General features: G+C 38.9%; 1 protein-coding gene across 3 annotated transcripts in view; it reads left to right on the top strand.

The window, feature by feature from the left end:
* The first annotated feature begins 648 nt into the window (after window positions 1-648).
* The window catches only part of arhgap15 (Rho GTPase activating protein 15), a 43,775-nt gene continuing 17,667 nt past the window's right edge, over window positions 649-26,756 (top strand). The window contains exons 1-7 of one of the 3 annotated variants that reach the window (XM_027152453.2): window positions 697-807; window positions 3,287-3,502; window positions 10,102-10,260; window positions 12,620-12,676; window positions 12,812-12,879; window positions 14,443-14,530; window positions 15,362-15,451. In XM_027152453.2, the coding sequence (XP_027008254.1) occupies window positions 10,111-10,260; window positions 12,620-12,676; window positions 12,812-12,879; window positions 14,443-14,530; window positions 15,362-15,451 (453 nt within the window). In that variant the 5' untranslated portion in view covers window positions 697-807; window positions 3,287-3,502; window positions 10,102-10,110. Of the gene's footprint in view, window positions 808-3,286; window positions 3,511-10,101; window positions 10,261-12,619; window positions 12,677-12,811; window positions 12,880-14,442; window positions 14,531-15,361; window positions 15,452-26,756 lie in introns of all 3 variants that reach the window. The other 2 variants (XM_027152452.2, XM_027152450.2) reach the window with 2 other exon arrangements.

Genomic DNA, 26,756 nt, shown 5'->3' with positions numbered 1-26,756 from the left:
GGTCTCTGTCTCCATCTTGTGGACGTGTGTGGTACTGCGTCTCACAAAAAACGGCTCCTTAAATGACTGTTAGACTTTGGCTCCACCTGGTGGTCTGATCTTGCACTGCATTTTAGATACATATGTTCATTAGCAATACACTGGGTCACATGATGCGAGGGTTTAATCCCAAATGGTATTGTGGGTCATTTAGGAAAAAAATAACAACAATGCAAACACAGCAACATCACTGAAAGTAGTAAGTAAGTAAGTAAGTAAGTAAGTAAGCAAATAAATAAATAAATAAATAAATAAATAAATAAAATTTAAGTAAACCGAGACTTTTATTACCAGATAAATCATGGATGCCTTTAAAGAAAATGTTAATTATAAAAATGAATAAACATCATTTAGGGTGGATTTTTCTAAGATTTTGTAGAATTCAGAGAATCTCTGTCTTTCAGTCTTTTTGCTAAGAGTCTATCAATTAAAGCATATCTTCATTTGTAAAATTCATTTTACTCTTCCTTGATCCCGATCTATCGGATTTTGAGGAGCTCTCCAGTGCAGAACTCTTTTAGATAGAATTTAGATACGAGCTTTGAGTGAACCGAGTCAGAATCTCCTTCTTCTGAATCTGATTCTTGTTCAGTTGGAGTTTGTGCTTTGGTTGTTATAGTGTGGCAAGGTCACGTTTTCTTCATCTTCACCTGTTTAGCAGAAGCCTGTAGGATCTGTGGCAAAATAATTTGACTAGAGCGCCACATAGAAGTCCCAGCTGAAGAGAAAGAGCCCCATAGCATGATGCAACCACCACCGTGCTTCACCGTGAGTATGTTTTCTGACTTAGATTTAATTTTATCTCCATTTTTGGGAGAAAAGGCTACAATACGAGAGCTTGTCTCATACAGTACATCTCGCCCGTCCTGCCCTATCGCCTAGTTTAGATGGACGTCCCGTTCTCCACTTCGTTGGGTTCCGTGCTACACGTAATATCTCGTGTTCTGGAAATTCATCTGTACCCCTTTCCTGAACGATTTCTTTCAGCATCGAGTTCACGTACATGCTTTCCAAGATATTTGTGAAGAACAGCTTCGGCAAATCATATAAAACTAAAAAGATAATAGAAAGAGCTGATCTTCATGTGGGGGCACGGTGGCTTAGTTAGCCCGTTCGCCTCACACCTTCAGGGTTGGGGGTTCGATTCCTGCTTCCGCCTTGTGTGTGTGGAGTTTGCATGTTCTCCCCGTGCCTCGGGGGTTTCCTCCGGGTACTCCGGTTTCCTCCCCCGGTCCAAAGACATGCATGGTAGGTTGTTTGGCATCTCTGGAAAATTGTCCGTAGTGTGTGTGTGTGTGTGTGTGAGTGAATGAGAGTGTGTGTGTGCCCTGTGATGGTTTGGCACTCCGTCCAGGGTGTATCCTGCCCCGATGCCCGATGACGCCTGAGATAGGCACAGGCTCCCCGGGACCCGAGAAGTTCGGATAAGCGGTAGAAGACGGATGAATGAATGAATGATCTTCATGTTGGGGTTAAATCTGAACCACTTCATAATAGTAGATGGCAGGTGAATGATATGAAGTTTTGAACACGAGCTTGAATGCGGTTGGTTGATTCTGTACACAGTCACACGACATTATAACTATATAGCACTTGTACAGCCAGGGTGTTGAATGTTTTTTGATATTTCTTTTTTCTAAAACATTAATATTATATACACTTTGAATTTGGTCGATCGTCATGTCCTGTTAAAGGCCCATTCATTTCCATTTTCACGAGTGTATAGACTTTATGTTCATGAGTAAAATATAGCTGAAAAATGAAAGAGAGGTGTATGGTTACAATACTAGGTGTTCGGTTGGGGTAAATATTACAAAAAAAAAAAAAAAAAGAGGATCCAAAAGCTGTTCAGAAGGAACACGTCTTCTATTTTAAACACGAGTAAGCAATCTGCATGTGCTGAACTGTAAACTATGCAAAACACTTCCACTAACTTTCAGCTAAGCTTCCAGTTCAGACGATGAAAGGAAGAAAACATTTGCGCTCTCCACCACTTCAAAATGGAAATGATGTCATTTCTAATCATGGCAACTCCACCACTGTTTCCTGTATCGGCACAAGACGAGACGGTGGAACGTTCAAGTTTTGATATTTTTAAACCCAATGAAGCGAAGGTCTTGAAGCACAGTATGGTGTGTTTTAAAAGTCAGATCAGGGTAATTAAATACAGAAGATTGTCATGGTGCTATTTTGGTTTCAGTTCACATTTGCCACTGAATATCCAGTGATATCAATAATACTGACCTGAGACAGATTTATAACAACCACAAAAGGCATATTATTTATCCCTGAATAAGTTGAGTTTCAATTCAAATCATTCGATCTTTATGGCACTTTTTTTTTTACAATCTAATGATCAAGCCTGAGGTGACGGTGGTGAGGAAAAACCTCCCTGAGATGACATGAGGAAGAAACCTTGAGAGGAACCAGACTCAGAAGTGAACCTCGTCCTCAATTAGGTGACACTGGACAGGAAATGATGTGAATGTAAATAACGTCCTTTCTACAACAGTTTGTAGTCCGGCGGAATCGTGTTTCCGAGAGCTCCCGAGGAACCGACAGGTCGGAGTTCATTACAGACTTAACACTAATTCCTTCCTGCCGAAGTCTACAAATGTTCACTGATGAAGATCTGAGCACAAAGCTGCGACACAGTGTGATAGTCTCTGAATTGCTATAACTTTATATTTTGTTATAATTAATATAGACTTGGGGGGACTTGGCACGGCGGCTTAGTGGTTAGCACGTTCGCCTCACACCTCCAGGGTTGGGGGTTCGATTCCCGCCTCCGCCTTGTGTGTGTGGAGTTTGCATGTTCTCCCCGTGCCTCGAGGGTTTCCTCCGGGTACTCCGGTTTCCTCCCCCGGTCCAAAGACATGCATGGTAGGTTGATTGGCATCCCTGGAAAATTGTCCGTAGTGTGTGTGTGTGTGTGTGCCCCCTGTGATGGGTTGGCACTCCGTCCAGGGTGTATCCTTCAATGATGAATGAGCTACACTGAGTATTACACACATGAGTAACGCTGTATTGTAATAGACACAGGATACTAGTATAAGTCTAACCATAAGTCCAGTACCGACTACTAGCTAAAGAAATGCTATAGAGGAAAGAAAGAAAAAAAAAAAAAAACCTTTATCCATTAACATTATACACATCCAAATCCAACGTCGACTCATCATCAACAGGGTAAAACAGGGCCCTTAATAATAAAAACCACCTCAGTGCCAGTGCTCATCTGTGTGTGCAGCCATCTTGAGAGAAGTTGGTGTAGACCTCAGGAAGTGGTGAAGCATCATGCCTGCACTCAGACTTACAGGCAATGAGAAGTCTGCATCGACCACGTGAGCCGATCGAACTTCCTCTATACGACACTCACTCTCTCACACACACATTCTTCTCTTTACTGTCCCACCATCTCTAACTGTGGGATTATCTAAAGACAGCACTGCGACCGTATCATCAGGTGAGCAGGTAAGAATGGATTTGAATTAATTTCTTCTTATTAATGCCTTCGTTCGCGTTACCTTATCAGCTGGGTGACGATGATGATGACGAAGACGACCGACACTGGAAAATTGATAAAGAAGGGATCTCGTGAAAAAAAAGGCCATTTTTTTTTTTTTTTTTACCTTGCAGGCCTTCCTGAGTGTTTAGTGCTGTTTAATGGCCAGGAAATACACGCGTGTTATTTAGACTTACATCATGCTAAAGGAGATGAAGGTATTTAAAGGGATTTACAAAGCAATAATAAAAGTGATAAAAACTTGATAAAAAAAAATGCTCATCTGATAAAGCTTGGTTTTGGGGGGTTATGACTAAAATCAGATGTAAACATATTAAAAAGGGCTGAAGAGTGAAAAACACTACAATAATAATAATAATAACGCCATCTTCGAATTCGCTGCTTCTGAAAGTTTAACTTAAACAGACACAAGACTCTGTGCGCCGCTGGCACTTGATTTCCGTTACCCCCTTTTTTTTTCTTCAAGTGATTTATTTATTTCCTGTTGTTTCACAGTGTGAACTGTTACTAAGCAGCGACAGGGCAGTTTGCTCGTGTGCTCTGTGGGTGTAAAAGTTAGCGTTTACTCACATGATAAACTGCAGACTTTCCATACACAGAGTTGTAAACATCTCTTATGATGTATTTAAACCAGCAGGAACGTGTGAAAGTTTCTGTGTAAAGTTTTTTCCCTGTTTTATGTCTCAATGGTTTTATTTAGTCACCTTCGTCGACCAGCTTTTCCTAACCGAGCGTTGTTAACCAATATTTATATATATATATTTTTGGCGATAAGCTATCAAAAGTAAACCGTTACCTTCGGCATCGATACACTATATGATATACGTTCACGCTTTAAAAAGTCTTTCGTCTTACACCACATTATTCATCAGATTCTATGATTACTGTAGATCTAACAGAGAAAGTTCACTGGGTGTAAAATGTTCACTACCGAACATGGACGTACCTGCAGATAACTCTTAGAACTGGTTAAAGGATGAGTTCAGAACTGTTAACTTGTCGATGTCAGTAAAACTTAGGTAGATTTACTGTGGATCTAAAGCTACACCTAATAGAAAGCGGTTAATGGAATAGCGACTAACCGAATAATGACTCGTGAGATACAAGTCTGAACTGCACCAAATGTTAAATTATTTATATGTTCATAATTTAGAATACGTTAAATGCAACATCTCCCGATGTGTCACTTTAAAAACAGTTAACGGATTAATTTAGCAAGTAGAAAAAAAATCATGTTTAAAACACAACACGTTTAAACTTATTTAATGTTAGCGACTCTAAATAATATACATATATTCATATCTCTTCATCTTCAAACTTTAAAGGTTTTCTAACTATGAATTTGATAATAATAATAATAATAATAATAATAATAATAATAATAATAATAATAATTCACATGAATCACAACTATGAAACTCTAATACAACATGAAAATATCATGAATATCATTAACGCAGACATCTTTGAACTAAATTTGAGAATCAACGATCATGCTAACAATGTCCGCATCGATCCGAACTCATGTTTTAACATGCTCTTAACATTTACACCCAAAAAACATTGAATGTGTGTAATTATCAATGTTTAAAAGAGAAATATTCAAGATTTGTCAAAATTGCAGACAGTAAAGTAGGTAGATTCAAGTTTTCGGGTAAAACCACAAAGCTCCGCCCACCGATCTTAAGTAATGAAGTTCAGCTGCACTAAAAAAGTCAGACTCTTTACTCTTCAAGCAACTTATACAAAAGCAATAAAATAATATTAATTATATTTTAGTAAGTATTGTAAATATAAATTGCCTAGGCCTACATACAAACGAAGGCTACGTTCTTTCTTTTTAAATAAAAACCTGTGACATCATCTATGTTTACACTATTGGTTACCGGATGTCACACTATTGGTTATCGGATGTCACACTATGGCCTCTGCGTTCGCTTCGTCTCATTCTCTCATTCACTGTCAGAGTCGATGGTTCGCGCTCGGCAATGATGGCTGCGGCTGCAGTAAACAAAGTGTTCGCGGTCACCGTTCAAAGTCATACGGGTTCAGGCGCCATAATACATCTAATAAATTCATTAAAACAGCTTGACACCGCTTTAACTTGGCACGAAGTTCTGGAAATACTGAGCCTCAAAATAAGGTTTGCGATGATGCGCCCGAAGGCACAGGTTGAAGACCCAGTCAATGATGTCACGATATGCTAATTTGTTTAAAGTCATACCTACGTAATCACCATCACCAAAATTGTACCATTTTTTTTTTACATTGAAACTTGAAAAACAAAATATATATTAATAATAAATGTAATTCTTTATATTTATATTCATTCATTAAAAGTGTGTTATAATGATACAAGGGGAAGTGTTGCATTCAGGTCGTACGTACAAAACCAACAAAGATTCGATCGGACTGAACTGCCTGAGTAAATTCAATAAGCTTTTCTTCCGCAAGCTAACTGAGCTGATATCAACAAAGATGGCCTTGACTTCACATACAAGCTGCTTGAACGGCAGGTTATAATATCATAATCGGGCAGGCTGATGTCGGCTCATAATCGTTTATGAGTGTGGATAAAAGTGCCTCAGCTTCTCCATCGGTAAATAAATCATTCAATCTTACACAATGGCTGCCAGCATTTATTCAGGTACTATATTACATGTCTTTTGCTCATAGGAACATTACCTGGCTGTGCTGGGGTTTTAGACATATTATGTTTTTCTCCTGAACAGAACAGCATTGAGATAAAGGTGGAGCGAAATGTTTTGGGAGATCGTCTATACAATAACCGATAAGAGGCTCATCCAATCAGAAACAAGCAGTTGAAACCTAATGCAAATTATGGATTAGCTAAGTGGACAGTATGGATGGGGGGGTTTGGGATGAGCTAGGTGGACAGTATGGATGGGGGTTTGGGATGAGCTAGGTGGACAGTATGGATGGGGGTTTGGGACTAGCTATGGGGACAGTATGGATGGGGGGTTTGGGACTAGCTAGGTGGACAGTATGAATGGCAGTTTGGGACAAACTATGGGAACAGTATGGATGAGGGTTTAGGACTAGCTAGGTGGACAGTATGGATGGGGGGTTTGGGACTAGCTAAGGGGACAGTATGGATGGGGGGGTTTGGGACTAGCTAGGTGGACAGTATGGATGGGGGGTTTGGGACAAGCTATGGGGACAGTATAAATGGTGGGTTTGGGACTATCTAGGTGGACTGTATGGATAAGGGGTTTGGGACTAGCTAGGTGGACAGTATGGATGGGGGGTTTGGGACAAGCTATGGGGACAGTATGGATGGGGGGTTTGGGACAAGCTATGGGGACAGTATAAATGGTGGGTTTGGGACTATCTAGGTGGACTGTATGGATAAGGGGTTTGGGACTAGCTAGGTGGACAGTATGGATGGGGGGGTTTGGGATAAGCTATGGGGACAGTATAAATGGTGGGTTTGGGACTATCTAGGTGGACAGTATGGATAAGGGTTTTGGGACTAGCTAGGTGGACAATATGGATGGGGGGGGTTTGGGACAAGCTATGGGGACAGTATGGATGGGGGGTTTGGGACAAGCTATGGGGACAGTATAAATGGTGGGTTTGGGACTATCTAGGTGGACAGTATGGATAAGGGGTTTGGGACTAGCTAGGTGGACAATATGGATGGTGGTTTGGGACTAGCTAGGTGGACAGTATGGATGGGGGTTTGGGACTAGCTAGGTGGACAGTATGGATAAGGGGTTTGGGACTAGCTAGGTGGACAGTATGGATGATGGTTTGGGACTAGCTAAATGGACAGTATGGATGGGGGTTTGGGACAAACTATGGGAACAGTATAGGTGGGGGGTTGGGACTAGCTAGGTGGATAGTATGGATAAGGGGTTTGGGACTAGCTAGGTGGACAGTATGGATGGGGGTTTGGGACAAGCTAGGTGGACAGTATGGATGGGGGTTTGGGACAAACTACGGGAAGAGTATAGGTGGGTGGTTTGGGACTAGCTAGGTGGACAGTATGGATGGGGGTTTGGGACTAGCTATGGGGACAGTATAGGTGGGGGGTTTGGGACTAGCTAGGTGGACAGTATAGAAGGGAAGTTTGGGACAAGCTATGGGGACAGTATGGATGGGTGGTTTGTGACGAGCTAGGTGGACAGTATGGATGGGGGGTTTGGGACGAGCTATGGGGACAGTATAAATGGGGGGTTTGGGACTATCTAGGTGGACAGTATGGATGGGGGGTTTGGGAACAGTATGGATGGGGGGTTTGGGAAGAGCTAGGTGGACAGTATGGATGGAGCGTTTGGGACGAGCTAGGTGGACAGTATGGATGGATGGAAGTGAGTCCACTCTGTATCAAATTTTTTTTAAAGCTTGGTAATAAAGCTTGCTAATTATTTTTTAAAAATCATGATAACGCTTCTTTCTAAGACCGCTTTACAAATAGAGACGCACAATCCCTGTTACGTCAACGGAACAAAGCACCTACATTATATTTTGTGCAACAGATGAATCTGCAAGAGAACATGGCACAGTTGGTGCACAGTGAGGAAGTAACTTCATTATAGGAAGCATACTTTTGCTTAGTATACTGTACCATAGCTAGCTGCTTTAGGATATGTTTCTCTGTTGCTTAGATACATTTATATCATAGTTGAGCAGCTTATAGGTTGTATGATGTTAACTTCGCCAACACTGACTGGAAGATGATTAATAAACCTGGGCTTCAGTAGTACTGATTAAAAAAAGTAAGTTTTTTTTTTACTGGTTACTCAACTATTGCTTTAGAATTTATTAATGCTGAAGTTCCTGATTTATCTGTATTAAGAAATCACTTCCTTTAAATACCCTCCCTGAACGAGTGCTGTTGATTCAGTACTTAATTCACAGTATCAATAGAATAACCATACATTGATACGCGCATTTATTTCTTTTTCTTTAGTAACTAGTAAAGCATTAATTACTTTTAAATTAAATTAAATTTAGTCATATTTCTTCATGCTACACACGATGTGAATTAAAAGAAGTGAAAATTCATTCTAAGATTTGATTATAATATCATAGATTCATCATTTTAAAACACAAATAAAAAGTCCGAGCTGTTCTGTGTCACCTAAATGCTAGCAGAAACGCGAGTAGAGGAATCTACTCTGTCTTCATAGCCTGGTGGTGCAATGATGCAAGCTTGTATTTCAGGAAGCTGACTTGACATTGTAAACACATGATATTGGGAAGTGAGTCAAGACATACTAATCTCAATACTAATACTTAACCACCACAGAATGCTGACCGAGCCGAAAACGGTTAATTCTCTAGAAATTCTGTGCTATGCTATATAAGACCCAGAATTACTTGCAGGAAATTTTTAATCAGTGATATTTCTTTGAGTTTAGACTTTATACGAATGCTTCATAATTAAGACTGAGCCACGTCCTTTTGGATGTTCCTTTATTCAGGACAAATGTAACTGATATAGTCTTAGGTTTGAGGTCGTCTTAAAATTCCCTGGATTTTATTCAGGTGCTGTTCCCTGTATGCTGTATCTCAATTTGTCACAAAAATAATAAGTGTTTTTCATGACTGAACAAAATGACCAAGTGACAAAGTGACGTGACATACGACTAAGAACGGTGACCCATACTCAGACACACAACAGTGAACACACACAGCAGTGAACACACACACACCTGGAGCAGTGGGCAGCCATTAATGCTGCGGCACACTGGGAGCAGTTGGGGGGGTTCAGTGCCTTGCTCAAGGGCACCTCAGTCGTGGTATTGCCGGCCCGAGACTCGAACCCACAACCTTAGGGTTAGGAGTCAAACTACATAACCATTAGGCTACGACTTCCACCTTAACTTAAATGCCCCTTAACACGTACCAAACAAGAAAGTGGAACTTGTCATAGAAGACGTTCACAATCCCCGAAGAGCAAAGGGACTCAAAGGACTACTGTATTTTCACCATAGGGCCAGTTTCATTTACACAGGAACAAAGTGATAAACATATAAACTGTCCTGATTTTTTTTTTACATGTAAAGTTCACTGTAAGTCATTAAAAGGAAGAAACGTTGGAGAAAAAAGTAAGTAAATAAATAAGGATGTCATGAACTTGACACCGCACCCACTTTCCGTAGAGGAAGTGTATTTACTCAGTGATACTAAGTCGACGCAGATGACCGATTTTGACAGGTTTTGCTTTTGTTTATGCATAAAGTTACTGCGCTGTAATTTTACAATGCTTAAAGTAGCTACTAACTTACACGAATCCAGGACCCAGATTGGTTTTATACTAACTATAGCGTTATAAATCTGACTTGTTTTTCTTTGCGATGCAGTATTTGTTATACACCTACTACAACCTTTTTTTTGTTTAACACCAAAGCAGAATTAAATGAGTATTATATTACTGTATACAATAATTTTTGTATTAGTCTTTAATAATGTTAAGAGTACGATGGAAATCACACTTCTACACTGTGGCTGACACACACAGAATAACCCACTGGACATCTAACCTTACATGCACTTGTCTACTCTTCCAGCATATCGCCATGCAGAATGTGTCGAAGCTGCCGCCGCCTCCTCTGGTGCTGCCTCAAGGAGCCGTATCCATGAGGATGAAAAGCTCCACAGGTAGCGGTGAGCGTCTGAGTCAAACCAAATCCATGGTGATACCTGACCTGGACGCAGCACAGAAACCAGTGAGCCAGCCTTCTTTTTGCACACATACAGTACACAAATATAAAATACTACAGTGCATCATTAAACCCTGTCATCCCTTCCCTCTATCTGTAACTTCATATTAACTCGTCGTCTGCACGTGTTCATCCTTAATCAGCATTAATTAGAGTTACATTTCTATAACAGCAAATAATTCAAAGTCTTTGTTCTTCATTAATTGAGATTTATTTAATTATTCATTCATTCATTCATTCATTCATTCTTTCATTCATTTTCTACCGCTTATCCGAACTTCTCGGGTCACGGGGAGCCTGTGCCTATCTCAGGTGTCATCGGGCATCGAGGCAGGATACACCCTGGACGGAGTGCCAACCCATCGCAGGGCACACACACACTCTCATTCACCTTAACAAATTATTATGCCCCCTGCGATTTATTTAATTATTATGCCCCCTGCGATTTATTCAATCATTATCAATTAAATAATTCAAATTATTCATTATAAACATTCTAATAAATATTATAAATAAATATTAAATTAAATATATTGTTCATTAATTTATCATTGAATTATTATTATTATTATTTAATAATAATTCTTAAATAACATTAATGCAGTGACATTTTCTGTAGGGGACTTTTATTCGATCATTTTTGAAAAATTAATGTCTTTCATTTTTTTCACTGTTTCATGCTTAGAAGCTCTTCAAATGTATTCCATGTTAATATTATTTTGCTTTAATGAGCAGGAGTAATTATTTCAGATGTAGTAGACATGGGATTGACCTTTACACTTCAAAAAAAAGGGGATTGATTTTAGTCATAAAACAGTTTTGGGGGGTTTTTTTGGGACACATTTTATCTACAGATTTCTTCTCAGCCATCAGCAGTCGAGTGTTTCAGATTTTTTCCGTCGACTTGCATCCATCCCGTTATACGGAATATAATCTGCCCAATCAGGTCATATATCCAAAATATATTGATCATGTAATTAATTAATTAATTACAGATATTAACTTTCACATGGATAAGTTAATATTCATTTCTGAAAAAGTTCCAATAACCAAATTAATTGAAGGTTGTGTTGTTGTTTTTTTAGTTTAATCCTGTGCCAATTCCTTGTGTAGAAACTCTACACCACCACACTTTCTTTTTGTTATGTAATACGTCATAATTTAAATCGGATCCGTATCACCAAACACCTACGGATACTGTTTCCATTAATAGGACATCCTGAAGCTGATCCACTCACAAGTCTTTACTAGAAATTCAGGAATATGTGCAGAGAGATAAACCCGAGACTTGACGATATGATAAAGACAGTAGAGGGCAGACGAGCTCTGTGTTACTGAACCTAGATTGTCTGCTGCTTTCACAAGACTTTAACATCACTCACTGGCTGCCAGGTTACGGCTCAGACTACGTGAAATCCTAAACCGAGACGGAAAAAAAACGACGTGAACTTGACTTTAAACATCATTCAGTCAATAATGTTAATGTTAATAGTGTTATATTAGACAATTTTCTGCTTAGACATTTTAATGGCCATTGGTGAAATTGGTAGTTTGTGGGATCTGATGCTGTTGTAAAGTCGGGCACGGTGGCTTAGTGGTTAGCACATTCACCTCACACCTCCAGGGTCGGGGTTCGATTCCCGCATGTTCTCCCTGTGCCTCGGGGGTTTCCTCCGGGTACTCTGGTTTCCTCCCCCCGTCCAAAGACACGCATGGTAGGTTGATTGGCATCTCTGGAAAATTCTCCATAGTGTGTGAGTGAATGAGAGTGTGTGTGTGCCCTGTGATGGGTTGGCACTCTGTCCAGGGTGTATCCTGCCTCGATGCCGCTCCCCGTGACCCGAGAAGTTCGGATAAGCAGTAGAAAATGAATGAATGATTGAATAATAATGACAGAAATCAGTGGCAAATCTTATGCTCATTATTTTCAAATAAACAAAGGCTTATGTTGTCTGTTTGCAAGTCGTTTTGTTGTGTCTATGTTCAGCATCGAATGTATTTGTTATGTCTCACTCCACAGTGGTGCTTTATGGCTCATTTGAAATTAGACACTCAGGGCTTTAAGAATTCAAATTCAGGGGCAATAAATTCATACAAATGTTCCTAATTTCAAAGTAAATACCAAACGTATCTGAAGTTGTTATTTTTTAACCGCCAAAATTCTGTCTACGCTTATCATCTCCACAGAAGTCAACGGTGTCCTGACTTATTTTATTTTATATCAGACTTGCAGCAATAAAATAAGTCATTTGATTCTACCGATTGAAAATATCCGTTCTGTCGGCCGAACGGAAATCCGGCGTACCGGTAAAAACGGGTTCCGTTCTAAAATCACTGCAATTGAAATTCCCTCCTTTTTCTGCAGCTTAACCGACATCGCAGGAATCAGTCCCAGCACAACAGCAGTCAAGGTGTACAGCAGGTGTGTCTACTTATTTCATCACATTTAACAACCATGTATCAGCAGCACAACATACATCAGGACTTTTGCCTAGATATCTATCTAAGCTGCTACTTCGTGTCTATTTCTACTGACTTGTTATTAACTTTATTACAGTTACAGCCTTCTTTGCATGGAGTTTATCTGAACAAAACCAAGATCGCTGAAGGAGGAAAAAAATTCAAGTACGTAAACCTGTCATTTTGTTCCTGGATATATTTCTGTCATGTTTATTCACTCTGAGGTGATGTATAGATTCTGATTATATAGACTTTTAGAGCCATATTCAAAGCTGGTGCCTTGAGTCAATATTTACATGGGGCAGATCATTCAGAGCAGATCATTCAGATTATTAGCATGACCTGCGTTTAGGTCACACCTCAATGGCCGCTAGCTTGGTCGTGAGTGGAAGCATCTGGCACGAGGCAAATTTTACTTATTTATAGTGATGAAAAAACTACTACCAGGAACTGAGGAACAAAGCAAAAAGAAATACTTAAAAACTAGATCAGGGCTTTTTCCAAAAAACACGGATTACAAAGAGAAGCAAAGTAAAAAAAAAAAAAAAAAAAAACAGGAAGGTGACTTATCACTAAACACAGAAGAGGTGAGCACATTGAGGAAAGTGAAATGAAATACAACCAAAGAAGACTAACTCACGCATGCAGGGTTGCCATCTGCTGGTCGGGCAGAGAAGCATCCTTAACATCTGTCGGCATCCTAAAATACAAGAACTTACCTTTAAGCCCTAAAAAAATCAGAGAGAGAAAATTCAGATGGAATATAACATATAATAGAATGTAATATCAATAACATGATAAGATACGGAGATGGTAAAAAAATACAGGAATATTGCCTGTATATTTCTGAATGAATAGTCCTAGTCTGAAGCGTCAAATCTAAATATATGTACAGTAATCCCTCGCCACTTCACGGTTCAAGTTTCGCGGTTCAAGTTTCGTGGCCTTGGCGCATCGCTGATTTTTCAAAAATATTCATAGAAAAATAAAAATAAAAACGGTTTCAGGATGTCAGACAAAGAGAGAAACTCTCTCAGAGGCTTTGTACATACCCACGGGCACTCAGACAAGGCACATGATTGGTTCCCGCCGTGAGATCTGAGCTGATTGGCTGTGCATCATCGCATCCTCTCCCAGCTTCTTCCCTTGTTGTATCTCGCCACTCTCGTTCACGCTGTCAACTCTGTCTCGCGTATCGTGTTCGAAATTAACTTTTCGTTAAGCCCTTACGATGCCTCCTAAGCGCCGTGCCCCTGGGAAAGATTCCTCTAGTGAGCAAAGAGGAAGAGAAAGATGATGACCATCAGTGAAAAGGTCAAACTTAGGGCCAATCCTACTTCGCGGATTTTCACCTATCGCGAGGGGTTCCGGTCCCCATTAACCGCGATAAACGAGGGATCACTGTATATCTATCTATCTATCTATCTATCTATCTATCTATCTATCTATCTCATGTAGATTTACTGGGAAAAATCCCCCCCCCCCCCCCCCCATATATGTGGACTTTGGAGTTAATATCACTAATATAAACATGCTGAAGTTTCATATGACACGTAACTTAGACCTGCCTCATTCACCGACTTAATTAAACCCTAACAGTGCGATAAGTACAATCTAGACACTTCCTTTATTTATACCTTTATCTAGTATGTAGCTGCTGTCTGTGTAACGATTAATCCTTTTGTTTAAGAGTGAGCACTGATTATTAACACATTATTTCCTCTGCAGGAAAAACTGGAATTTAGTTTGGGTCGTCCTGTCATCGAATGAGCTGCACTTTTACAAGGAGAGCAAGCAAGAAGCAATGGCCAGTTTGGTAAAGTATTTGCATCATGACGCACAGACCCCGACACACAAAGCAACACTGCTACATTCAGTAAACACAACATAACACAACAACAACTTACATTTATGGTATTTAGCAGACGAACTTTATCCAGAGCAATTGAGGGTTAAGGGAATGATCAGGGGCCCAGCTGTGGAGGCTTAGTGGAGCCGGGATTCAAACTCGCAACCTTCCGTTTGGTAGACCAATACCTTAATCACTAGTCTACCAAATGTTTCGACCTTGATGAAGCTAAGCTGAATAGTAATATAATTCTAACGCACATGTTCGATGTGCGTGTTTCGTCTTTCAGTCCTCAGACTGTACTCTTTAATTGTTGCCAGAAAGCTTGTCTCTTCGTATAGATCGAAAACTTGCAATGGATGTTGGATAAAATAGGTGATTTAAAACAGAACCCACTCTGTTCACCCACATGGAATCTCTCACCCACACTCACTGTTCTCTTATATTACCTTACTGGCTCTGGTACTGAGAAGTCTCTACTTCTTTACCTTATTCTCTATGCGATTATGACGTACTGGAAATGATTTCTAAAAATAGAAATACAAATCAATAAAATAAAAAAAAAAAAAGAGCCTGGGAGAAATGTTAATAAAGCAGAGAGATTGTATATGCATTCCTTAATTCTGACTGTAGTTCAGGCACAACCATCTCGAGTTACGCGATCACAGAACTAGCAACCAGCAGTCCAGGGCCGGGACATTTCTTCTTTCATCACCAGTCTGCATTTGAGATTTGATCTGATACAGCCTCAGGTTTACATTGTTCACAATTGTGGACTCTGCGCTTTCTTCTAAACAGAAACCAGGACTTAAACCAGAAGGAGTGGACCTCTGCGGCGCCGTCGTAGACTGGACAACGGAGAAGTCGAGTCGGAAGAACGTGATTCAGGTTGGACGCATTCTGCTAACTATTTAAAAAAAATAATAATAATGGAGACGGCTTTGTTTCATTGGAGGCCAAACAGAGGCAATTACTATACATCACCAGATCTACATCAGGGTCCAGCTGGTTTGTGCCTTCAGTACTGATTATGAAGAGAGCGAGAGAGTATAAAATTACAGCTGTGGAAAGTCCAGAATGAACTAATCATCTCACTGTGTTGTGAAGACATGCATACGAAAGAGATGTGAAGTGAAGTGAAGATATTTGTTATTTTCTGAGGTTCTCTGTATGTATGGTGCTGAGATGCAAAAAAAAGTTAGTCAACTTTCTAAAGCCTCAGTGTAGATCGTTTTGAGGATCCTGGAGAGATCCCTGAATTTCCTCAAAAGTCTCAGATGGTACAATTTTTGTCTGGATTTGTTCACCTGAGCTTAGATGTGATGCCTCCAGGTCAGGTCCTTGTCTGGCTTTGTTCACCTGAGCTTAGATGTGATGCCTCCAGGTCAGGTCCTTGTCTGGCTTTGTTCACCTGAGCTTAGATGTGATGACTTCAGAAAGGCAGGACCCATGTGGAAACCGTGAACAGCTTCAGGTACCTTGGATTACAAATCTCAGGTCCTTGGGTCAGTTTCTTGAGTTGTTTGCTCCAAGTTACAGGAAACCACCATTGCCTGTCCTTAGTGAAATATAGTTTATAATCCACAACCAGCTCTTTGATTTGGATGATTTTCAGAAAGACAGTGTTAGCCTTGCACCATGCTGCTCATTTCTTTACCTCATCGAGGTAGGCTGCCAAATCGGCATTGGAATTGAGACCCATAACCACTGTGTCACCGGCAAACATGACGACAGACGTGGAGCTGTCGGAGGACTTGTGTGTAGAAAGAGAGAGGAGCAAGGGGATCAGGACCCAAACTTGTGGGCTCCGGTGTTTAGGGTAATGGTGTTAGAGGTAAATCCATTCTCACTACCTAGGGGTGAGAAAGACCAAGACCCAGTCACAGACAGCGGGGTATGAAGTCCAAGGTTCTTAAGCTCAGCATGTGGTTCCTGTGTGGGCCTAGAGCTTATAAACATCAGCCTCACATAGTTCCCTTTGTTGCTGTCCATTTGGTTATACCTCGCGAACCACTTAATCAATTTACAAGCAGCTTTGCTCCAGAGAATCAAAGCAAAAAATTTTAGACTTCTGTGTGTAAAACCAAGGGGTATTTATTATCTGCACGAAGCATAGTCCGTAGATTACACCCAGGGTGTTAAGTGTGCACTGACACAGTGTTCAAGCAGCATCTGAAGAGAGCTAATCTTCGGAAAGAGCGCTTTAGAAAAAGTCGAATATTTATCAATACATGGTCAGATGCGCTGAAGCACATAATGAAGCCAAAGGAAAATGAAGCACAGATTCACGATCTCATCTCATCTCATCTTATCATAGCCAAGCGCTTCATCACTGGTCCCAAAAAAAAAAAATCTTTTTCTCCACAGAAGATTAAAAAGGCATTACACTGTAAGCTTAAGTAGTCCTAAACTTGATATATAGAAACAAGAACTTGTAACGATAACAGCAAGCTATTTTGTGGTCCGATAAGGCCGTCGATCAAACTCTGCGGATTAGAAAGAAGCGTGGAAACTTCTGGTCAACTTAGAGGACAATTAAGATTGCTGTCAGATGAAATACAGTTCAGATTTAGGATAAGTTCCCTTTTTTTCATGATCGCTTTTTAAGCGTTCACGGACGACTTTTAGCTCCTTTCGCTCTTTTAGATGTTCTCGTTTCACGGTCTGGACTAGATTTTTTTATTCCTGGTATTTTTAAGGATTACGCTAATAGCATTCCTACTTAAGCTTTAATATTAGGCTTGATGATTTTGTCACTTTGCAAATGGCACATCAAAAAAAAAAAAAAAAATCACACTGAAAAGAGAAAGCATCAACAAAAAAAAAAACTCGCCATAAATTATACTTATGTTATGAACTAATCGAGATATTGAATCCGGACAGCACAAGAACCTACAACGTGCTTGCAACTGGTGAAATATGAAGCCGAGTGTTAAAGTCAGCAACCTCCCGTGTTCAGCTAGAAGACTTTCACCACAACTGCTCTTAGTGATCCAACCCATACAGGCTTAATGGATAAATCTGAGGTCGTGGAGCAGGGAACCATATTCAGGTATCACTTTCAAAGCCTTGTCAAAAACCCAACCTGTTTTCCCACATGGACATCGGTAACGCTAGACGTTGAGGCAACAGCACACTTTTCCTACAGGAAGGCTTTTCCTACCGCTGAAACAACACTGTAGCTGGTATTAAGGTTAACGCCTGTCTCTACACGAATCGCTTGACTCATCGTTTCAAAAGAGACAATATTTTATCAGCACTACGATGCTGACAAATCCTTCGATCGCACCACGGATCAGTAGGAAAGAGCGGATCATACGGTATAAAGCAAACAGGAAATGACTCAACGTTGTAATACATACAGTTTAACTCTTGAGAACCTGTTTCCATTCCAAGTTTTTTTTTTTCTTTCTATTTTGACAAATTTGATCATCTGTTAAAAAGCAACACCCACTCTCCACCGAGAAATGTGCATCCTGAGAGCGATATCGGTTCACATGGAAACAACACAGCTTAGAAATTTGAAACCGATGGATTTCAGGAAGAAGGATGAAGAGATGTTTTTGTCTCTCAGAATAAGATACTAACTCATCCTCTGTTGAAAAAAAAAATAGTAAAAAATGTGTGTGGGGTGGTGATGGTGTGGTATACGACAATTTATACAGTTTATAAATCGTCAGTGGAGAAATGATCATGTGCATATTGTGTAGAGTCAGACGACGGACCGAATCGATTGGACTCATGTCCGAGTCTTTATAACAACGATTTGCTCAAAGTCTAATCGTTCGTAGCGAAAGAAAACCAAAATGTTTTAGATACATTTAGGTGAAATTATTTGCAAAAAAAACAAAAATTTCATAAATTATTTAAAAAACAAACAAACAAACAAAAAACAATTTCAAACAAAAACATCACACATTAAAATTAATGAACCGATAAATGACCACAGGCCCACATCTGTTAGTAAAAATAGGTCTACATTTGCATAAACCACTAAATTTATGGACGTTTTTCAGAAATGCGGAATTTCGGAAATCGTTTTCGGAATCGTTTCGCAGCTTTAAGCATTTGAACGGTCAAGAAGGGTTTTTTTTTTCTTCATTTTTAAACAGAATTATTAATAATTTTGACTCCCTAATAAGCGAATAAAAATATATTAATATATAATAATATCAATAATACACAAGTGTTAAATCTTTATCGATTAATATCTTAGTTTATGGGAGTGTTGAAGTTCAATTTTGTGTGATTTTAATATTTAAATGATATCAATAATATAAAAACAACTGTCCCCGACATACATTCTGTAGCATGAGGAGATGCTTTCGATAAAAACCCCAAAGCATTTCTATCAGTCTTTCTAAACATGTGTGGATGCTAAATACTGTAAAGATAATAATGTAATAATTAACATATTAAAAATAAGCAATTTAAAAAAAAAAACTTTAAAAGATAGTTTTAAAAAGAAAAAAGGAAAAAAAAATACCTTAGTAAATAATCTTATGCATAAATTCAGCAGTATATGAACATTTTTCTGGTATGTTTTTTGTATACACTCACGTCCGAATGATTCTCGTTCATATCTATTGACAACTACGGTCTTCGACTATGTCCGTATGTCAGATTGGTTGTGAACAGATGACTCGTTGATATGAAATGAATAAAAACACAAGAATCCGGTGTTTAACCTAATGGACATATTTCATTCGAGAGCTGGACAGCAGGCAGTGTAAGAGTATAAGAAAGTAATTAGTCATTAGGAAGATCGAGGACATCCAAAAGGACTCCAGGGCTTTGATTTAAGACACACAAATTGGGTCATTGTATTCGACTTGAGGAAAAACGCCCCAACTTCATCACCAACAGAGATGACTATCAGTGATCTAAAGGTTCTAAGGATCAACTACATGACTCTCACACTCACAGAGATGCTCTGATGGCAACTGTGTCTGACGGAGCTGCTAACTAGTCCAACGTAGAGCTTATTAATACGAGCTAATTCCGTGATGTGTTGTCGTGAGTAATTATGAAATGCTTTTCAGGTTGTCATTTATAATATAAATCATACTGATGACTGTCAAGACAATAAGATCACAAATTATGTTTTTAATCAGGATGATTATCTAAAGAGAAAACGAAATATTCTGTCATCCGATCCATCGACACCGTTTATGCGTGTGGACTGCTGACAGATATTTTTGAAATAAAGCCACGGGAAATTTACCAGCATGTGAAATAATTTCAACGCACTAGCTAACTTAATTCCTAAGCTTTAAGAATAATAGTTTAATAATTATTTTGAAAGTTCCTCCCTATATAAAAAAAAAAAAATCGAAAGGTGTACACATTTGCCTCAATCTATAAATTCCTAATCAATAACAAATACATAATATTTACAATTCACGTTATATTTATATATTTATAATATTATAAAAGTACTATTGCATTAAAACTCCAATAAATTCCAAATCAATAAATCAATCAACCAATCAAAATATCAACCAAAAAAAAAAGAAACCAAATCAATAACAAATGCATAATTATTATAATTTATATTATATTTATATATTTATATTATTATAAAATTACTATTGCATTAAAACTCCTATAAATTCCAAATCAATAAATCAACCCCCCCCCCCAAAAAAAAAACCCAAATCAATAACAAATATGTAATATTTATATTTTATATTATATTTATACTGTATATTTATAATAAAATAAAATTACTGTTGCGTTAAAACTCCTATAAATTCCAAATCAATAAATCAACCCAAAAAAATATACATTATATTTATACTATATATTCATAATATAATAAAATTACTGTTGCATTAACACTCTTAAAAACTCCCAAGAACAGATACTTTAAGTACCCAAGAAAATAAGTACCGGCTTCCGACTTCCACCGTAATATTAAAGCAGAACTGTTTGGTCTTCTGGGGCACTCAGATCTGTCTACATCAAGACAGAAAGAAAGTAGATCAGCCATGACTTCAGAGAAGGTGCTTCTCATCAGTCTGGGAATGGTTATAAGTAGTAATATTTGGTGCGAGATTGCCAAGAGTGAGAGTCCCAACACATTCAGTCTTCAAATTCAGAGTTCAGACTGTTCAGAAATTCCCAAGAACTACATCATGTGATACAGGCCCTTGTAAACACATTAAATGTTTAAGACAATTAGATAAAGACATTCAATAGTCCTAGAACGATGTCTTTTGGACTGATGAGATCAATGTCGAAATGTTTAGTTTAGGCATCAGGTCTAAATTAAACCCAAACATAGCCCATCACCACAAACACCTCAATTTGGCTTGGTTTTGCAGTCACGGAGACAATAACTGCCGTAACTCCACTTTACACCAGAATATTCTTGAGACAAATGTGCAGCCATCTGTCCACCACCAGCCTATGCTGCAGTGATACTGGCACAAGGAACAGGACAATAATCCCAATCTGAAGAGCTAAAGAAAAAAATTCAAGGTGTAGGAATTTTCAAGACAAAGTCCAGACCTCAACCCTGTGTAGATGCTGCTGTGGTGGGATCTTCAAGCTGTGTATAAACAAATGCCTTCGAACATCAACAAACTAAAGCAATGATGTAAAGAATGAGCCAATAGAAAGGTGGTTTATATTGAATTCCAGGGTGAATTTACTGGTTTCTGTTTATTTTGGGGGAGGAAATTTACTACATATTGAAATCTGGTGTATATATTCATAATATGAAGCATGAGTAATGACTAGCTAACACTAGCACTAGCTGTACCTCATGTATATCAGTGGGAGAGATTAAGGCTTTTCTTACCAGGCCAGTTATGTTGTTTTTTTTTTGTTTTCAAAATCCTACCATCCAGGATGTCCTATGTTGATGAGAGTATTCCAAAAAAAAAAAAAAAATGACTACAATGCATCATGTTTTTGTTTGATAAATATTTAACTCAAGCTTGAAGCATTATTTAATCATGCAGAAAGGAAAGAAAAGAAAAAAAGCACCTCATCCCCACTTATCCTTTGTGTTCTGGCTTATTAAAGTTGATGGCCTTCTAAATCAGACTCATTCATAGTTCAGTGTAAAACCGGGGATAATTAATCCCGAAATCTAAAGTGCTTTAAAGTCGTGTCTTTATGAAGCACTCAAACGAATGGTTAATTTAATAGAAAAACACGAATGTGAGGTTACACGTGACATACTGCTCTTTGTGATGCTTTGCCTTATTAAACATTAATTAACAGACCAAGTATGAGCTTGGATATTAAAATGACTCCTCATTAAACATAGGCATAAACATTCATGTTATGCTCTTTTAATTTCCTCACAAAAATAAGGAACTTTGGAAGAGTTTTGTAGATTTGCACAAAGAAAACATAAGCGACGTAAGCAATATACCGTAAACGGTTAAATACTGTAGCTGGACCCTTATATGATACATAAAGACTCAGAGAATAGTCTTTAACAGTGTTGTGCTAGTTACTAAGAAATAGTAACTAGTTACAGTTACTAGTTACTTCATTCAAAAAGTAACTCAATAACTTTGTTGATTACTTACCCCAAAAAGTTACGCATTAATGTTAAAAGTAACTTTTTAGTTACTTGTTTAAAGAACGATCTTTACAGTAATGTTCCCATTTTATGCGTTATGTTCTATACAAACACAACACAGTTTGTTAATCTGTCCCTGGCTAACAGTCCGGTTAAAATCTAGTCGCTGTTGTTTGACTCACTTCGAGTGTGTCCACCGACACCGGGTTAGATTCTAGCTTCGTCGAAGCGTGTAGTTTCTACCTGCAGATTGGAGTTGCTGTTTATCGCAGTAGATAGGACCTTCGTACCAGAAATACACGGCTTACATTTGACTAAAACTATGCTCAACTAAATTGAAATAATGAGCATATTTCCACTTTGAGAAACTCGTCTTGCTCTCGCCTCGACTCACCATAACTGCCGCACATACTTGAATAAATGGAAACACGCCCACAGTGCGGCGTCTTTGTGTTTACAGGTTGGCATCCACCAATCCTACAATGTGTCGCTGTCATGTAGGCTACACTTCAGCCTAAATTAATTCATTTAAAAGAGTAACAGACAAATGCACCATATGGTAACGATAACGAAATGACTTTATTTAAAAAGTAATGCGTTAAAGTATTAGTTACTGTCAAAAGTAACTGAGTTACAGTAACGCGTTATTGCCCAACACTGGTCTTTAATAAGTCTTAGTCTCACTAACTAATAGTCTTAGTCTCACAAAGACTATGAATGATCTCAGAGAGCTCCTGATTTAGAGCTTAAAAATCTCTAACCGTGAATCTTATCTTCGGTGTGATTCAGGATCGATCTCAGAGCGACTCTGAACAAGGAAAACACGACAACTTTTATCTTAGAGAGGAGGCGGGGCTTAACCTGTTACTAGGTGACACGTTCTGTAGAAGACTGTGATCAGTTTAATAAAAAAAAGGAGCGTTTTTAAAATCCGGTCTATTAGAAACCTTCACTTTGTCTCTGTGTTAAAATATCTGAGACTATATGGTGTAGGGATTACGCTGGTGACCGATCGTATTAGAGATGTTCTAACATCTGTATGTTATAAAGGTAATAAATGTAAATGTTAACATCTCAGACACAGAGCAGAAATGTCATAGAGGCAAATGATGTCATTTCAGCTCTGTTTCAGAGGATTATTAGAGTATCTCTAAATGACAGTGGCAATATATATTTAAATTATATATGTATCTCTTATATGATTTGTCACAAAAATAATCCGTACACAATCTGTTAAATTCAGTCTCCTGGTCCTCTAGAAGGTGTATTAAGCTTGTTGCATGTGGTTTGCTAATGTCTGTAATATTTAATGCTAATGGTATCTGATGTTAGCCACAATATTTTTTTTTTCCTGAGCTAAAGACTGGTATACATCGTAAAAACCATCAAGTGCCTTAAAATGATGTTTTTATTACTCTTACGAGACAGATGTAGAATATTACATACAGCCGAATGTTTTCCTCATAGTGTTTTCTTTTTTGGTTAGCGCATAAAGAAAATGTGGGCACTGGCTGAGAATTTGCTTCCACAGTGATGGACATAAATAGTCTGAAGATGTAGCCTAGTCCTGAATTTACTGATTAGCTGATTACCCGGAGGAAGATTGGAGGCGGGATTAACTTCAGATGTTTGTCGGTGCTGTTTAAAATCACCGACAAACTGTTGTTTGGTTAATTATTCTAGAATAAGGTCTAATTTAAAGGTGAGGTGCACGATGTTTGAAAGCCAATGTTGACATTTGAAATCACAAAACAAACACGCCCCTAACCCAAATGGGTGTCACCCCATAGCTACATTGATAGCTCCGCCCCACACATACATACGCAACCCATGCGGCTATTATGACGGAACCTGTTGGGGCAGCTGGCCGAGGGGGTATTTTTATCAATAAATAAACTCAATGAGTAACACTATGGTAATACAAATGTGTTTTTGTAGCATTGTGTGTTGTACCGTTAAAAGCTTTAGCTCCGTTTCACGCGGAAGACGACGTTCGACACCTGGAACCCGAGGCAGAGGTAAAGGCAGGTATCCGCCATGTCAGTGTTTCAATCGCTTTCTGCTAATGTCAGACATGCGCACTGAACACCCTCCAACGCATAATGACAAGACACGCCCCTTCCTGCTAATTGGCTACACATTTGTTTTGTTAGTCGGCCCGACTCGGTTTTCTGAAGCATTTCTCAAAAATCGTGCACCGCACCTTTAAGGCTTAATTTAAACCCTGTCTAGAAAATCACCTTTATATGTCCATAAGTTTGTGGACACCTGGCGATCACACACAGAAACTCCATTCTGTTGCCACAAGCCTGGAAGCACCAACTCTACAGGATGTATTTACGCGGCGTTCGTCGAGTTCATCCATTCTATTCACTTTTTAAAAAACGCACAGAAATTCCAGCTACACCTCAAACCACCTCGTCCACCCCGATGTAATGTAATGTGGACCAAACCAGAGACAAACTACAACCAGATATTTCAAAAAGAATTAAAGGACTGGGATTATGAGCGTTAGTTGAGCGATAAGATATGAATATGTGTATGAATATTTAGAAGATTAAAATCAGATTGAAAAATGTGCACTGCTTTTATGAGAAATGGAAGCTTCATCTTTCAATTCCTCTGCTAATCTGCCCGAGGTCAATAATCTAAAATGAGACGCTTTGATGTTTAAAGAAATTTTCCTATTTCTTTAAAGAACGGTTTCTGCCAGGAAACTGACTGGCCATTAAAGAGAAGTTAATAGAAGTTTAGCCTTTAATTTGTTAAAGGAATCGTTTACCCAAAATGCTAACAATGAACGAACTCTCACGTCAGGACGACTTAGCTAGCATAATGTTCATTTTTTTATGCTGGATTCATGACTTCTTTGGTCATTAGTCTCAGATGTGTACTAAAGATTGAATACAGCTGGAAATTTCATTAAACAAAAGAAATAAAGGTTTCAGTTTCTTTTGTGCATGGTTCACTAGCCTATTTATTTCTTCTTATCAATTCGAAAGACTGCAGTTCACAAACTATGTTCGTGTCCATAGGCATCCCGAGATCTAGAACAAACACTCACTCACATGATCTACATCTAAAAATGGAGATCTAGCAAACCCGTTCTGACATTTTGCCCCAAATCATTCCCTGTTTATGCCTAGTGTCCCCAAGGAGACTGCTCCGATCCCATCTGCCATTCTCTCTCAAAGTCAGAAAAGCCTCATTCCAAAAGGCACAAAGTCTACATGTCTTTATAGACTATCTACAGAACAAGATGCCCTGTGATACCATCTGGTATTTTTAGATACTAGCGATGCTAAAACAATTCTCGCCTTTGTACACTTGCAGTGTCAAGCATCGAGCATCAGGAAATTCCAAGAGTATGTGACAACGTTGACCTTAGCAAGGGTGTTTGCTAGGATTTTCGATGAAAGGCACTTATGCTGTGTGACGGTGCCATGTGCAGTTACGTCTCTGTGGGAAAACAAGGGCAGCATTTAGTAAGGTATCATGCGAACAGCGAAGAGCCTGAAGGAGGACATTCTGTTCGTTTCTTACATCCTATTCAGCCTTTACAATGAAGGCACAGAGCAGATATGAGCAATGATGTGTCTGAACTCAACAACCTTCTATTTAGTCATCCGTTTATCGATAGCCGACTTTACATCAAAGCCTGCGCGGTTCAAGGTGAAACAAAAAAGAGGAACTAATTGTTTTCTATTCATGCTACATGATATGGTCAAGAGACTGTGGATGCTTGACCATCACAACCGAATGTGTTCCTTAAGCAAAGCTGGAAACACATAATTTATTTCCCTTTGCTAGTCTAAGAAGCCAAAATTCTCCACAGCCATTCTCGTAAATCTAGTAGAAAGCCTCCCAGAAGAGCAAAGCTGATTTATAAGAGCAAAAAGAAACCCAATCTGCAACGGAATGATGTTCAGTAAGCACCTATCGTTGTGCTTGTCAGGTGCCGCAAACTTTTGGCCTCGTAGGTTTTCATAGCAATTATGAATGATGGAAAGCCTGAACACCACCAATAAAGATATGCCAATAATTCCCTGGCTATGTACAGTATGTGAGCAAAAATGTAGTCTTCTTTAAATTTACTGTACAACCTGACTCAAGAGAACTGATTCTTTGAGTCCAGAATAAGTATTCACCACCATTTAAAGACTAATTAACACCTAAACTAGACTAAAGCCTCCAAGGGGTCATTTGTGTATAGCTCAAAGTCCCCACTTATCAGCTACTAACAATCCTGTCATAACATCCTTACCCTGGCACCCTGACGCCAATTCACACCTCCAGACATTAACAATAGTCATGTGACCATAATACAATCTTATTCGTCTTGACCTTCTAGTGCTTGATTAAAATTTCCATGAGATGCCATATATAATATATCTGCTCATTAAGCTATGGAAACATTTATTAATGTATTGATTTCAATTGGGGGGCATGGTGGCTTAGTGGTTAGCACGTTTGCCTCACCTCCAGGGTTGGGGGTTCGATTCCCGCTGCCGCCTTGTGTGTGTGGAGTTTGCATGTTCTCCCCGTGCCTCGGGGGTTTCCTCCAGGTACTCCGGTTTCCTCCCCCGGTCCACCAAAGACATGCATGGTAGATTGATTGGCATCTCTGGAAAATTGTTGATAGTGTGTGATTGC

Source organism: Tachysurus fulvidraco, chromosome 6 (assembly GCF_022655615.1).
Source record: "Tachysurus fulvidraco isolate hzauxx_2018 chromosome 6, HZAU_PFXX_2.0, whole genome shotgun sequence".
Lineage (NCBI taxonomy): Eukaryota > Metazoa > Chordata > Actinopteri > Siluriformes > Bagridae > Tachysurus > Tachysurus fulvidraco.
Note: the sequence above shows the minus strand (reverse complement) of the source record. Positions and strands in the feature narration are given on the sequence as shown.